The 14,700-nt window shown below is 37.9% G+C and overlaps 1 protein-coding gene across 1 annotated transcript in view; it reads right to left on the reverse strand.

Annotated features, from left to right (window-relative positions):
• The window catches only part of TINAG (tubulointerstitial nephritis antigen), a 46,244-nt gene that overhangs the window by 17,456 nt on the left and 14,088 nt on the right, over nt 1-14,700 (reverse strand). The window contains exons 6-9 of the mRNA XM_008921278.3: nt 14,075-14,222; nt 7,765-7,945; nt 6,995-7,040; nt 1,234-1,339 (exon numbers count right to left, since the gene is read on the reverse strand). Coding sequence (XP_008919526.1) covers nt 1,234-1,339; nt 6,995-7,040; nt 7,765-7,945; nt 14,075-14,222 — 481 coding nt within the window. The remainder of the gene's footprint in view (nt 1-1,233; nt 1,340-6,994; nt 7,041-7,764; nt 7,946-14,074; nt 14,223-14,700) is intronic.

Below are 14,700 nucleotides of genomic sequence, written 5' to 3' on the forward strand. Positions count from 1 at the left end.
CAAACTCCTTGGAGACCCCTCCTAGAGAGAGGAGGATGATGGACTCTTACTTGAGAAGAGTCCTGGAGTGCTGCAGCACCAGAGAGAGGAGCTAAGAAGCTCGGACACGTCCCAGAGCTGGACCAGGACGGCCAGAAGGAATGCAGAGGGGGTGGTGACCTTGGTGCCCCCGCTGCTACTGCCAAGCTGGCAGTTTTGAGTCAGAGCATGGAAGCTCTGCAAAGGGGGCTTGAATCTCCTGAAGATACAGACCGTCACGAAGGCTCCTGTACTTCGTTGATATGACCATGGTGAAGTGACCTTTGTCCAGGCGAACACAGCCCATGGAAGAGAAGACCCTCGCTTGGAGACGAAGGGCTGAGAGGGTTTGGATACGCCCCTCGTGTGTACTGGCAGAGATCCAGCTACAGATGCTGCATGAGAGAAGAGAGCCTGCTGCCCTAGAGACTGCTGCTCTGAAAGTAGAAAGGATCTCTTCCTTCTTCCCTCCTGGACTTTTATTTGGAAGGGAGAAGAGATTTGATCCATTGTAAATACTGTTTTGTCATGGTAGAGATAGTTAAGATTGTGTGATGTATTGTAATATTTATTTTGTACAGTCATTGTAATATATAATCCCTTCCCCCCATTTTGAGTCTCATGTGGTGTCTGGAAAACCCATCTCACACTGGGTTGAGATGTGGGAGGGGGGCTAGGACCCGAGAATTGGATTTTGGGGCTCTCAAACCATGACACATACTTGTCTTCTTAATAAGTGGCACTGCTTGACATTTGAGGGGAAATCCACTATGGTACTACATACATGTTTCTGCAGCAGTTTCCCAAATAAAATCAGCAGCATCCCAGCAGCTGCTGATTCTGTTCAGGGCAGAGAGAACCCAGATTACTGTGCGAGTAAGCTATGTTGGTTAATTGTTCACAACTTGATGTGTACTTGGAATATTTGTGAATACTCAGCAAACTATCTTATTCTATAAACCATTATATTTGAAATTTTAGAGCAAATGTTAGAGTAGATTAAAAGACGATGGGTCTACACCTCTTTCCAATACTCTCTAAAATTTTCAGATAAGCAAAAGTGAAACAACAACAGTCTTATGTTGTGAGCTAGTAGTGTCCCAGCTTTGAATTCTCTGAGTGAAAGTGAAATTTTTGTGTTCTGAACTGAGCATTGACATTTTACTACATTAATGACTGGCAGAGATAAAGGGTAAGAGAATGTGCTTTACTCACCCAAGAAGTTTGACTGAATGAGTTTTCCATTTAGATCCTGCTTTCTGGGTGTGTCGATATATTCCCTCTTTGTAAAGGAAAAAATCTTCATACACTCTCATTATAGCTGAAAAACAATAGGAAAAATCAGCAGAGTCAGCAAATATTGCTTCCATTCTTATTCACTCCTTGCATTTTACCAGTGAAATTTTTGTTGTGTGTTGGGCTGCATTGTGTGTTTATAATTATATTAAACCCATTAATTTCTCAGAATTCCCCTGCTGTGAGTGAGCCAACAGAAATACTTGAACAGAGCTTTCTCGAAGGTCTTTTATCAAGTTGGTTGGCTTTCTTTGTCATGGAAGCCTCTTATCACAGGCTTCTTCCAATACAGTAAGAAGAAACATTGCCTCTTGAGGCTTACATAAATTTTGTAATCCAATTCAACAAAATTAATCTCTTTAAAGTTCATGTATAAACTACTCAGTTCTGACTAGCATCTGCATATTCAAGAAGAGAATCTAACAGACAATGTATATCCTGTGAAATATGGTGGAGTGACATGTATGCCTTTTTCTAAAACTCAGAGTTCATTAAGTACACAGCAATCTCCTTAAAGAAAACTAGATTGTCTGTATATATATAAATCCTAATGTTCAACTAAATGTGTGGAAAAAACACCACTTTTTGTCTATAAAAATATAAGGTGAAAGAGCTGATGAACTGGAAATTTTGTGCAAATGAATGAAGATTACAACTATTACAACTCTCATGTCTATTCGTTATTTCATAGGAGTATCATTCCCTTTTTTATTAAAAAAAATAGTTCTGGGTTTCTTTTCCACATTTATTCTGCCACTTTACTACCATTTGCTTTATGATGGGCTGCTAGATCCAGAGAAATGAAAATATTTTTCATGTCTACATTACCTTCAGATTCCAGAGAATCAGAAGCATTAAATATGAACTTAATTTATTTTTTAGCTTATGATTTTATCTGCCACACAGCTTGGACATGAAAATTAGTGAAATCCCATTTCCTAAAATCTTGCACCTTGGGAGTGCCATAAAGCACAAGTTTCACTGACCATTTTTTATGTGGTTGGAGCATTTATAACGTGTGTCTGGTATAGATCTGCAGTATCCAGTAAGGTGAGCTCATGCCACAGTTTTTTCTTTCCGGCCCACTTTCAAATTTCCTTTTTCTACATGAATATTTTCATAAACTTGAAGGAATTTAAGTATCTTTGCAATATCTTGGCCTCTATCATACTTAGCTTAAAACAGAAAACAGTCTCAAATTTTAGGGGATGAAGGACAACTTCTCAAAACATGGTGAAATGATGCCATTTGCCGAGACAAAAATGTACCTTGCTAATGAGGTCATTCACATAAAAAACTGTACTCTGATAACAAGACACAGGGAATAAACAGCCATGATGCTACCTAGGTGGCAAGTCAGAGGGACAGTTGTATCAGTTAAATCAGAAAAAAAGTTAAATGCTTCAAATTAGTAATGTTACAGCTTCTGCTGAGCTGCCTGCCAAACCAGAACTCACTCTCTGACAGTCACAGACCAACTGGAAAATAGCACAAACTTTATTCTTAGTTTCTAGATGCAAGCTCAGGACTCCTGTAAAGGTTCCCCTCCTCCCACTGTCGCTGGGCTCACCAGCGTACAGAGCTAGAAGTTTAATTCCTGTGGATGTCCCCGTCCCACTGTGTATGATGCCACCTGTACAGGTTTCTGAGCTGCAGAGGAGCTTGTAGACGGAGATCTTGAAAGTGATACAAAGGAACAGAAAGGGTGAAGACTCCTGCTGACCTTAGGCCAGGTGAAAGTATCACAGGGGCAGTGAAGGAAATGTCATTCAAAAAATTACTGTAGAGGCGTCCCTGGATCTTGGTTTTATACCTTGGCCAAAGGGAGGGGTTGAATGCAAATACTACGGAATTCACTTCTCCCATGGGAGGACTGAGGTTCGAAGATCTCATCTTCCATCAGGATGAGACAGGAGAAGATGTTTCATTTCTAAATCACATTGTTCTTGAAATCAGCAAATACTACGGAATTCACTTCTCCCATGGGAGGACTGAGGTTCGAAGATCTCATCTTCCATCAGGATGAGACAGGAGAAGATGTTTCATTTCTAAATCACATTGTTCTTGAAATCAGCGTCCATATGTTCAGTTTCAGAAAACAATCTATTCTTTATTAGCAACTCTAAATCGTATAATCATAGAATGGCTTGGATTGAAAGGGACCTTAAAGATCACCTAGTTCCAAACTCCTGCCATGAGCAGGGACATCTGCTCCCATTAGACCTGGTTGCTTAGAGTCCCATCCAGTCTGGCTTTGAACACTTCCAGGAATGGGATGGTGTTTCCCTGTTGGCTTCTGTTCCCTCAGGAGTCACTGGCTCATCTCTATATGACTGCAAGTGTGCTCCAGTGTGGCCAGCACATTTCAGAGTCACCATCAGAGGACCCTCACTAGTATCCTGTCCCTCAGGTTTGTACCTCACCCCACACCTTGCCAGAGACAAGCCTGATATTGTCTCTCCTCCTCAGTCACATCTAGCTTAAGGTTTTGCCAATGAGCCCTGCTAGTTCCCAAGCAAAAACTCTCCTCCCTTTCTGGGAAAGATGAGTCCTGTCCGATACCAGCATGCCTAGTGCTGAGGCCCATTCCATCATCAAAAAAATTGGCAGTGACACCAGCCATGTAGCCCTGTATTAATAGACTCAGCCCATCTGATTCTTCCTATGTTGCTGCCTTCAACTGGAAGCATAGGGGAGAATGTTACCTGTGCCCCAAATCAAAAGACATGTTCTTGTCTGTGGAGAAATATCATGCATAAATTATTTCCATTGAAGTGAAGTAGAAAATTTTGAAGCCTGTTTCCACAGTAAGTAGTCTATGTGAGAGAATTTCATCCATTTTTATATATACATTGCATGTGTATCTATACAGCCACTTGTTTATGTGTGAATGTATATACTCATGTATATGTATATCTATATACCTTGCAATAAGGAGCTAAATAATGGTACAGTTTCTGGAGTTAGAGTGGTCTGAGTGTATGAAGCGTAGGGGGGACAGAGAGGTGACAAGTCTAGATCTAGCACTGAGATATTTTTTATTTATTCAGTGGATTTGTCCTGATACAGACTGTGACTTGGACAGGATGAGATGATCACAGTCCACCAGCTAACTTTTTTCCTCTCATAAAGAAGAGATTTTGCATTTTCCAAAATGAATGGATTGGTTATTAATGAATCAGAAAAGGTAGCGATTTTTATAAGGTTGACTGTAGTTCATACATGACCTTGTATGAAGGTTGTCAGATCTATGCATATAGATCTGAGCTTGTCAGATCTATGCATATAGATACAGCATAAAATTCTTCAATAAGGATTTATCTCTTAGAAATGCAAAGATACAAGATACTAAAACTAGTCGCTACAAAAGGAAACAAAGTTTAGCATTATACATTAATGTAGCTGAGTGCTTCTGCAGATCGTTTTCTATGTCAGCAAATTAAACACTCCTCTTTTTTTCCCAAGATCATGATAGCTGAAATAAAAAGTTTTGTGGGGTCAAAACGCTGATGTGTTGCAACAACATGCAAGCAATAAGCTTTTCTTTTGATTGAGACTGACTACCGTGTCAGAGAAGATACTTTTCCTACATCAGCACTATAACTATTAAAATATTTCCTAAAGTTCATTAAAAAAAAAAAAAAGATGAATGGACAATATTAGATTTGAATGTTTTCAAAGTATTGATAAAATTTCACTTTGTTTATTGGAAAATGGATTTCTTAAAATAACTAGCATTTCATCATTTGCATCTGAAAATGCTAATTGCATAGTTCCTGTGCCATATAAGACAATAACATATGTTAGAGAGAAATTGTCATTCTAACTTGAAAGCTGTATAATATAAAATCTTCAATTACATTTCTACACCTCCTGCTTCAAAATTATTAAAAAAATATTTTTTTAACTTCGAATATCGCCAAAAATCAAAGTCCACTAATCATTAAACAGTATGACTGACATCATGATCTTTAAAGGATTTAGCTGGATCTTTCCAGCTATTAAACATTACCTAGCACATTAGATAAGATTGGCCCTAAGCAATTTGTATGTTCTTGAAGAATGACAAGTGAATGAATAATGGAAAATCTCCTTCAGTATTTAAAGATCATTTGCAGGATGTTTTGGAAAAAAAAGTATGATATGGTTTTACAATTAGATTTATACCCTGGTTGCGTTTGTAATATGGGATGATAGAAGAGAGAATTTAGTGACAAACTACTGGGTAGCAACTGTGACTCATTTAAAAATCACATTATAGCCAAAAAAAAAAAAAGGAAAGTAATTTGACTCAGTGATGCATACTCTGATACTCTGAGTTATATGCTCTTATTTAGATCTTGATTTTTCGACATACAGCATTACCTTAACCCAATGAATGAAAAGCATTGACAGTTCAAAAATTATATGAAGTGTTGAGTGGTTAAATCCTAACAGAAGGCTGAATATTGATTATTTTATGTAGAAGACTTAGCACTAAGAGATTAATCCAGCAAACTGTGTATACACAGATTATGAATGCGATATTCAAGAGATGTCTGAAATTCTATCTCGAGGATCCTAATTTTTTCATTTTCTTAAAAATAGCAGAAATTACTGTCCTTGCATCTAGATCAAATGCAGTGTGGGAAAGAATATATTCCTTGGGCAAACAAACTTGGACAGAACAAAAAAATGACTGATGATGTTGTTCTTGGTAAGTCTGAGCTTCAGATTAATTGCAGCTGCACACATAAAGAACTTAAAGAAGCCATTTCCACTCCATGCACGAAAATGAATTCTATCTAATAATCAAAACCATTTGAATTATAAATTGGAGATTATGATAAAACCTTTTATAATTAAAGGCAGTAGATATGCAGAAGTCCCCTGAATAAAATGCTTTGGTCCATCCAGTGTAGGCAGACATCCTGCACTATGACCTTTCTCCATCACCCCGAGCCCCACATCCCTCAACCTCTCTAGTTACACGGGCCTGAGGTGTGAGCAGGAACCTGCATTTTCACCTGCTGCCAGCACACCATCCACTGCCACAAATGGACAGTATCCAGGGTAAACAGTTTTTTTGCAGTTCCTCACTCACTGCTGATGTCTCTTTATTTCTGACCTCTAAGAGATCAGGGATCTTCATTGCAGAGTTCAGCAGAAAAAAAATCAAAACTCATAAGCCTCTACAGTCAACAAGAGCATTCGGGCTCTGAAATAGGAAATCATGGGGCTATTTCAGTACTGAATGACTTGCTAGAGGGCCCATATCCTGCAACATTACTATCAGAGGAGAGCAGGCCTCGTGGGTTGGCCTTAGCTTGTGGGGAAATCAACCTCAGACCTAGACAGCAGAGCTTGACTAACATTTAATTCCTTCTGCACAGCCACAAATTGCTATTTCATTGGTGACTGAAGAACTGTCATTGAAAAAAAAACACATTTCCTGCACATAGATTTTGCACAAAGTTTCAACAAATCCAGCTTAAGGTCATTTCACTCTTTACAGACTCTGATGCAGTAGTACTGCCTTTAGGGCTACTACTTGCACACCGAATGTCCCTGGGTGAACTACAGTGCATATGACTGGTTTCTTCACTGTGGCATGTAATTTGTGTTTTCTAATATTTTGATAAAAGGTCATTCCATGGTCTAATTATTTCAATAACATTATCATCTTCCAAACTTACCATACCTTGCACTGGTCCTTTGTCCATGATTTCTTTCATTATATCAGTTTCCTGAGAGGAGGTGAGAGCAGCAGAAGAAAGGGCAAGGGAAGATAATACATTTATTAAATAGTGTACTTATCATGGCTAGGCTTCACGAATGAAGACTTGGGAAGGGCTCTACCCACGTTTGTTACAAGTGCACTGGTGGCTAAAAAGGCCAATACGAGATAGGCACATCCGGCTGCAAAGGGCACAGCAGAAAGACTCCTTAGGTGGTATATTCTGCAAGGCACGATTCTTTCTGCGTTGTCTTTTCTCCTTGAGAGTGATCCTGTGTGCTTTCTCAAAGGCATCAGCAGTGTTATAGATGATGTGTCTCCAGGCCTCCCGATTGGAGGCCAGAGTAGACCAGTTATGTTGATCAAAGTGTACTTATACATAGTATAAATATACCATTTTACTTGTATTTCTGCTAGAAAATATTTGGTTTACCAAATGAACAAAAGCTTCAGAAACATGTTTAAGAAGCACTAATGCACCATGATGACTGCAAACTTTCTTTTCTATCTCTAATTTCTATAGGACCACAAAGCATCAGTTTTAAAGAGATGATGTACAAATGAGAAACTGTAAAGAATTTAAACTCTTATGAAAATACAAAGACAACATAAAGGAAAATTCGCAGCTCTAGTCTTGAAGTAAAGTGGACATATTTTAATATGCTAGATAATATTGAACCCCCAAAGGAGTAAAAGAAGTGAGACAGTAGGTGAACACCACACCATGAACTTACTTTTGAGGAGACCCTGTAGTGAGAGGCACACCGGTATAACCGATTGGATTCTTCTAAAGCATTGGGACATGGCCCATCTGTATAGTTTTTTCCATATTCACTTGACACATAACATTGATTTTCAGCTGATGGCCCCAGGTGACTGTTCCAAAATGATGGATAACAAGCATAGGATACAACCCTGTCCAGATAGTAAAAAAAAAAAAAAAAGGTTGATAAGAAGCTTGCTTAAACATTTTTGCCATTTTATGTCAAGCTTTTAACTATTTTGCAACTGTCATATTCAAATAACATTCTTCAAAAGTGTGAATGACTCATATCTTCAACTGGCTGGCATTTCCTTAAGTTCACATACATGATATTTATGATTAAGTTTCAATTAGAGAAGTCCTCTCCCAACCCTTCTTTGAAGAGAGATAGGGCAGAAAAAGTGGCTTAGCACTTGTCACCTGGTACATTCATCTCATTAGTGATGCATGAAAGTTCACATGGAATAAGATCAAGAAATTACCAATGTTGTCAATGGGATTCATTTGGCAAAAATGGCTTGTGAAATGGGCATGGAATACTGCTAGGTATTTCCAAAACAATGTACACATTTCTGCGTTAATGCCATGGAAGCTTATAAGTAGCGTTTTTTAAAGAGTATAATTAAATAGTTCAATGAAGCAGAATATTTTAAAATAGGCAGTCCTATAAGACGCGTATGTATTTAAGTATCTCATCAATTATAATAAACTTTCTGAATCTGATCAAAAGAAAAATATTTCTACACAATATGGAGTATAATTATGTTTGCCTACATATACTTAGTTGTCAGTAGTTTTACAAGACAAGCCCATATATGTTTCAGCTATTTTGAATAAGGCATAGCATTTTCCCATTAGCATTTGGTGGTAGAAAAACTGATCCTGAGGAAAATGTCTTTTTCTTACCAAATTCTTTCTGCCCAAACTAGATCACATATATCCACAAGCTTCAAAAATAATTCAGCTTAGATGAAAAGGGATTATCCACCTAAGGTGGTAAGGTTGCTAGGCTATTATTGCTTAGGTCTTCAATCTGCTCACTGACAAACCCTTTTAATCCCTTCTGAATATCTGAAAGTGTTCTGGATTCACAGATTTTCAACAAAGAATGGAAAGTATTTAGGCCAAACACACAGAGGTTTTTATCACTCAGTTTTAACTTTTATTATGCTGTGTTTCTACTGCCGGGTAGAAGTAAATCTTTGGTTTATATATGTACACATCTATAAATATTTATAAAATCTATTTATCTCTATATGTAATTATTCTATTCAGCACTGATGATAGATTTCCAAAAGAAATACAGGATTACTACTGAGTGCAATCAGGCCTGTAAGGCAGGGAAGATGAGCAAATACAGTCCTCAGAGCACAGTCTAGCATAGGTAGGGCAGGAGTAGGTGATGGTAGTCCAGTAAAAAGAAAGGTATGACACCTATTACTCAAGTGTACTTAGAGACACCTCAAAGGGAGACAACAGAGGAGAAATTAATTCCTGGAGTAGGGATTTTTCACCCTCTTCTTTCAGTTGGATTGTCCTGATGGACTTTTCACAGGTTCTGCATGGATGAGTCTTATTTCTATGTTAACAGAAGTGAAGCACCAAAAAATACAGTAGCACACTGGAGCTGTGTGGAAATCCAGACATGATTACTCATTCTGAACTAATAGTCACCTTTGCACCAACCATAAATTCTGCAGTTGTGAGTAACATAATTTAACAGCTTTTTGATGAAACACGAGTTTGTATGTGCTGAAGCACCAGCACAGCAGTAAACATTAAAAATACTTTAAAGAGAAGACCTTGCTGGAAGACTCATAGAATCAAAACAGAAATAGATGTAGATACGTTTATGTGCACAAATATAGATGCACATATACGAAAATAATATTAGAAACAACCAGGATCCAAGGAGAAGCAGGAAAAGCAGGAAAATTCTGTGTTACATTCATACATTCTTAGCAGAATTCATCTGAAATCATGTTTATGTGTTCAATCTCATGAAAGGTTTTGTGGTTTTATTGCATTTTTATGTTTGAATTGTGGGATAAAAAAGAAATCCAAAACATGAGACTGTGTTATTAGCAAGTTGGCCAAAAAAATAATATCTTTCTCATACCCTGCAACTGCTAAGAGTACAAGGTATAAATCAGGTTAAAGTCTGACTAGAAGCAGTGTTTGCATCCAAGTGTATAACCTCTATACTACCTGAAAATGAAACATTTCTTTCTCATTCTTGAAAAATATAACCTTTTAATTTCCCTTAATGGTTAAAATAGATGCTTTCAAAGAACATTGATTTCTCAAAAATTATGGCTTGTAACTAAAATACATAAAATTAATAATAATTAGAAATAGAATACATATTTATTCTTTAATGAAGGAGGATAGAAAGAGTGAGAGTTAAACATTGTTTCAGCTCCACTTATAGCAGATTTTGCTATAAGTGGAGCTGGTACTTGGATTGAGTACTCAGTGATTCTGAAAAGTCAGGTCTCAGCACTAGCTTAAGCACATTGAGCTTTATGGAAGTCTTCTGCTGATTTCACTGGGGATAGTTTAGGCCAGCACTCAATTTTTCTGAACATCTGTCAAAAACCTGAGACAAGCACACTTCAGAAATCAGAACACTAGAAACTTTAAAACAGCATCGAAAGCCTGCTGTGGAAATTTACAAGCCCCCACAGAAAATCAATGGGTTTTCTCCCTATTGCAGGGTATGGAGATAACAAAAAATGATTGCAATATAATGGTCCATAAAAATAAAAGTTACCTGAAAGTGTGAGGAAGCAAGCACTATTTAACCGGGCTCATTCAAAAGACACTTCATGCCATAAATTTCCATTTTTTTAATTGTCAGAGGTAAAGACTTATGCATTGGGGAGTTTAGCTACAAAAATTGTTCAATTATCAGTCCAGTGAATCAAAAAGTTTTGTTGTTGTTGTTGTTGATATTACTTGCTCTTCTCCATTGTCAGAGACAAAATATCGGGCTAGATGGACCCTTGCTCAGACTCAGCATAGCTGTTCTTGTGTTCTTCCAGTATCTGTTCTCAAAGATATTTGGACGTTTCACTTGAGATGTTAATTTGTGTCTGGAACTATTAGAACAGAATCTGAAATATCATTTGAACTTGAGGAAAGAAAATCAGGATATAGAAATGTTTATAAAAATACACAAGTAGAAATACTTTCTCATGTGGCACTTTGATAGCAAATCAATGATCGGGGATAAGAATGGGTAGCAGGTAAAGGTCTGTCATAGCACAGTGATGTTGTACATGTTAGAGCTAGCTCCATGGGAAAAAAAAGCTTAACAAATTACTAAGAAAACAATCTTGGATTGTTGAGATTTATTGGAGATCTAGATAGTTTCCAAAAAAATTCATAACGAATCTCAAAACTCCCCTTCAGATTCTTTACTCAGACAGTCACCTGGAAAGAGGCTGGTGAATACCATGAGGCTGAGCCACAAGCAAGTACTTGGGACGGTGGAGGTGAAAAGGCAGTTCACAGGTGTACTATGGAGAGCTGAGGTGCTGTGGCTGTGTGACTCCAGGCTTATATCAGTCACAAAGCCTGCTCTGCCCAGTAATGTTACGCTGCTGCTCAGTCAGGTCAATCTTCTTGCTACTGCATTTACACCAGGACAAGCTCCTACATGGGTACAGCTAGGTGGATAATGAAGTGGCTCATATAGCTGCAGCCTGCCTTGCTTTCCTTATAAAAATAAGCTAAGTCTTTTATACTTAAACTGCCTCTGCAGAACAGGCTGTGTCATTAACTACAGTGCTTAAGGTAAAAATACTACTATTTGCTGGTATAGAAAGAATCTTATTATTATGGCCTCACGGTGGTTATGCCCATAGAGTGATAACAGTCAGAGAGAATAGAAGACTAGGAGATTGTCCTATTGCTGCATTTTTTACAGCTTTTCCTCTAAAAATAACTTGCTCTAACTTCACCTCTTCTTTTATCTACACTGTCAATTCTTGAGCTCCTGTCCTTAACAGGCAAGCAAACAGTCCAGTGAGAGAGAGTTGTAATTACTCTCCTAAGAGCATGAGCTACTGATTAAAAGGAGACTGTTCTAGTTACAGAAAATTATTGCAGTTAAAAAGTGTTTACAGTTAAAATGTCAAGTTAGAACTTTCATTTCTTGTAAATAAAGCCTTTGCCTTTACCCCTATGAGGTGCTGAGTGGCCTTTGCTGGATAGAATCACTCACCTAAAGGGTCTCCCGCTCAAAACCTAGGTCAAAACTAGTTTAGGGTTTAAACCCTGAGAGAGAAAGATCAAGCAGTGCTTGATATAAACTCTCCCCATAACAATATGAAATCTTTGTCAGATCACAAATAGTTTGCTACACCTGCAGAAAGCAGAATGATCGCTTGTATACTGTGTCTACGTGAATGACAGGTCTTCATCTGGATCCCTAGGCTGCCTTGTCAAGTAAGATGCATCACATCTGACATTCTTTTGCTCTTGCCATGGTTTGTTTGTTTGTTTGTTTTTTACTTAAATTAAAAGGTGACAGAGAGCACACCTGAGATCTCTCTGTCTGCCAGTTTCAGATATATTAAAGATAGAGTAAGGGATAAGATTGCATGAAAACGAGAGAGGAAATTGATTTTGGTATAGAACAGAAAGGACAAAAATATTCTGGTAATGTGAAAACCAGCAGAATTTAATTATATGGTATATAAAATGTGGTTATTGAAATTCTCCTAGATGCCATTTCCAGGCACACAAATTTTAAGGAGTTGAATAAGAAAAGGCAATGCAGATTTACCATGACAGGTAGTGATGAGATGATGAGATGATCTGACCATGATGAAATGACTGGTTCCGTGGAGAATAAGAAAAGCAGTAGATATCATTTACCTTGCCTTTAGCAACATTTTCAGCATAGTTTCCCGTGGTGTTCCTCTAGTTTATTGGCTTAGATAAGTTGCTTACAAGTACAGTTGTGAATTGGTATGCTGAAAGGTCAACAGATCAAAATGACTGGTGTCTGTTTCCTAGTGGCATTCCTCAGGAGTTAACACAAAAGCAACAGTTTTGCATCTCTATTAACAATCTTGATAGTGGGATGTAAGGCACCCTTAGCCAGTTTGTGGAGAATGCAAAACTGGTGGTGAGTGATTAGTATGCACAACTGCCATTCATAGCTGTTTAAATAGGCTGGAGAAATGAGCTGATGGAAATATCGAAAAGTTCAACAAAAACAGATGGCAAATCCCACCTCTGAGCCAGAACTGCCCAGGTACTGGCAGGGCACTGCCTGTGTAGAAAGCTGTTTTACAGAGAAGGACATGAGGTCCTGAGAAACAGAAAGTTGAATGTAGGTCAGCAGTGAGCCCTCTCACAAATGTGGACAACCAGTACTAGGTTGTATTATCAAGAACATAGCCAAGACATTGTGAAAAATTATTATTCCCCTCAAATTACTACTCCACAGATAAAGTAATATGTTCACTTATGTAATCCCCAGGAAAGACACTGATAAACGGAGTAAGTCCAGTGGAAGGCACTTAGGGGACTGGAACTAAAACAGCTGAGACAGCTGGACTTGTTCAGCCCAGAGAAGAGAAAGCTAAAAGAGGATCTAATTCCTGTCATCAACTACATAAAGAGAGCTATTGATGAGACAGAGCAAAACTCTTGGAGATGCACAGTGAAAAGCAGAAAGGTACCAGTCACAAGTTGTACCAAAGAAAATGCTGATGTAAGAAAAAAGTATTTGACCGTAAGTGGTTAAACAAAGTGACCTGCTGCAGAAAAGGCTGAAGATACTCCAAATGTGTTCAGGGACATGACCTGAACAGTCTGTTTAAATTTCATAGTCATGCTTTGAGCAGAACATTGGACCAGGCGACCTTCAAAAGTTCCAACCTAAATCATTCTGTGAGTCTATAAATGATTTTATGCCATTTTTAAAAAGTCTCTAGTTCTCCGTGTGGCCTTTGACAGCTGTTAACTTTGCTTAGTCTGACCGGAAGGAAGAAGGATCTAGGTATAGTCCTTGATAGAGTGTTGCATCCGGAATAAACCTTGGGATGAGATTATTACAATTTGCTTCATAGAGAAAAAATGTTTGATTCTTTTGAATACTCACAATGTGGTCTCATGCAGGTGGCTGCTTACTCAAGGTTGTTTAACATGAAGATCCTGTATCCCAAGAACCACAGACGTTTTGAGTCCACTTACAGTATTGTCTTATTGTAACTTAAGAACTGTTTCAAGTTAAAATAATCCAAACAGCTAGATAAAATATTTACCCATGTGTTTTCAGATATCTCCAAGCACCATCAATACTTCCACCATTACATCCATGTTGATTGGTATCACAAGAGATCAAATTCTGAACAGAAAGGTTGTCTGTGATCTGCCCCTTGGAATGAATTGTTATTCTATCTGCTGCAACACCTGTTTTGAAATAAATATTCTTTTATAAAAAACAAATAATTACTCACAACTTCACATTTGTCATTGTGGAAAAGGACTGAAATACAATCCCAATATTTTCTGCCTGTGTAGATATCTTCACTAAACAATACCAATATAATCCATAGAGACTTTCAAGAGAGAAGATCGTGAAACTGCAAAGCATCATGAGCAACTTTGCTGTAATATTACAAATCTCTAGATTTACTGGTTATTGTAAAGTCCCACATATCTAAAATCAGATGAGATATTTACATAATTTAGTCTGATAGTCTCTATGATGTTTGTAAATGCACAGTCATATCCAGTTTTCTTCAGCAGAAGATGCAAATACTTCCCACCTCTCTGCAGCTGAGTCTCCAAAACTCTTCACTTTCTTTTCCACCTTTCTTTTCTTTATTTGAGGGGGGGGGGGAAGCAAAAATGAACAGTCCTTTGGAGAAGAAAATTCAAGACTGGA

The sequence above is a fragment of the Manacus vitellinus genome, unplaced genomic scaffold (assembly GCF_001715985.3).
Source record: "Manacus vitellinus isolate BGI_N305 unplaced genomic scaffold, ASM171598v3 scaffold_4_pilon, whole genome shotgun sequence".
Lineage (NCBI taxonomy): Eukaryota > Metazoa > Chordata > Aves > Passeriformes > Pipridae > Manacus > Manacus vitellinus.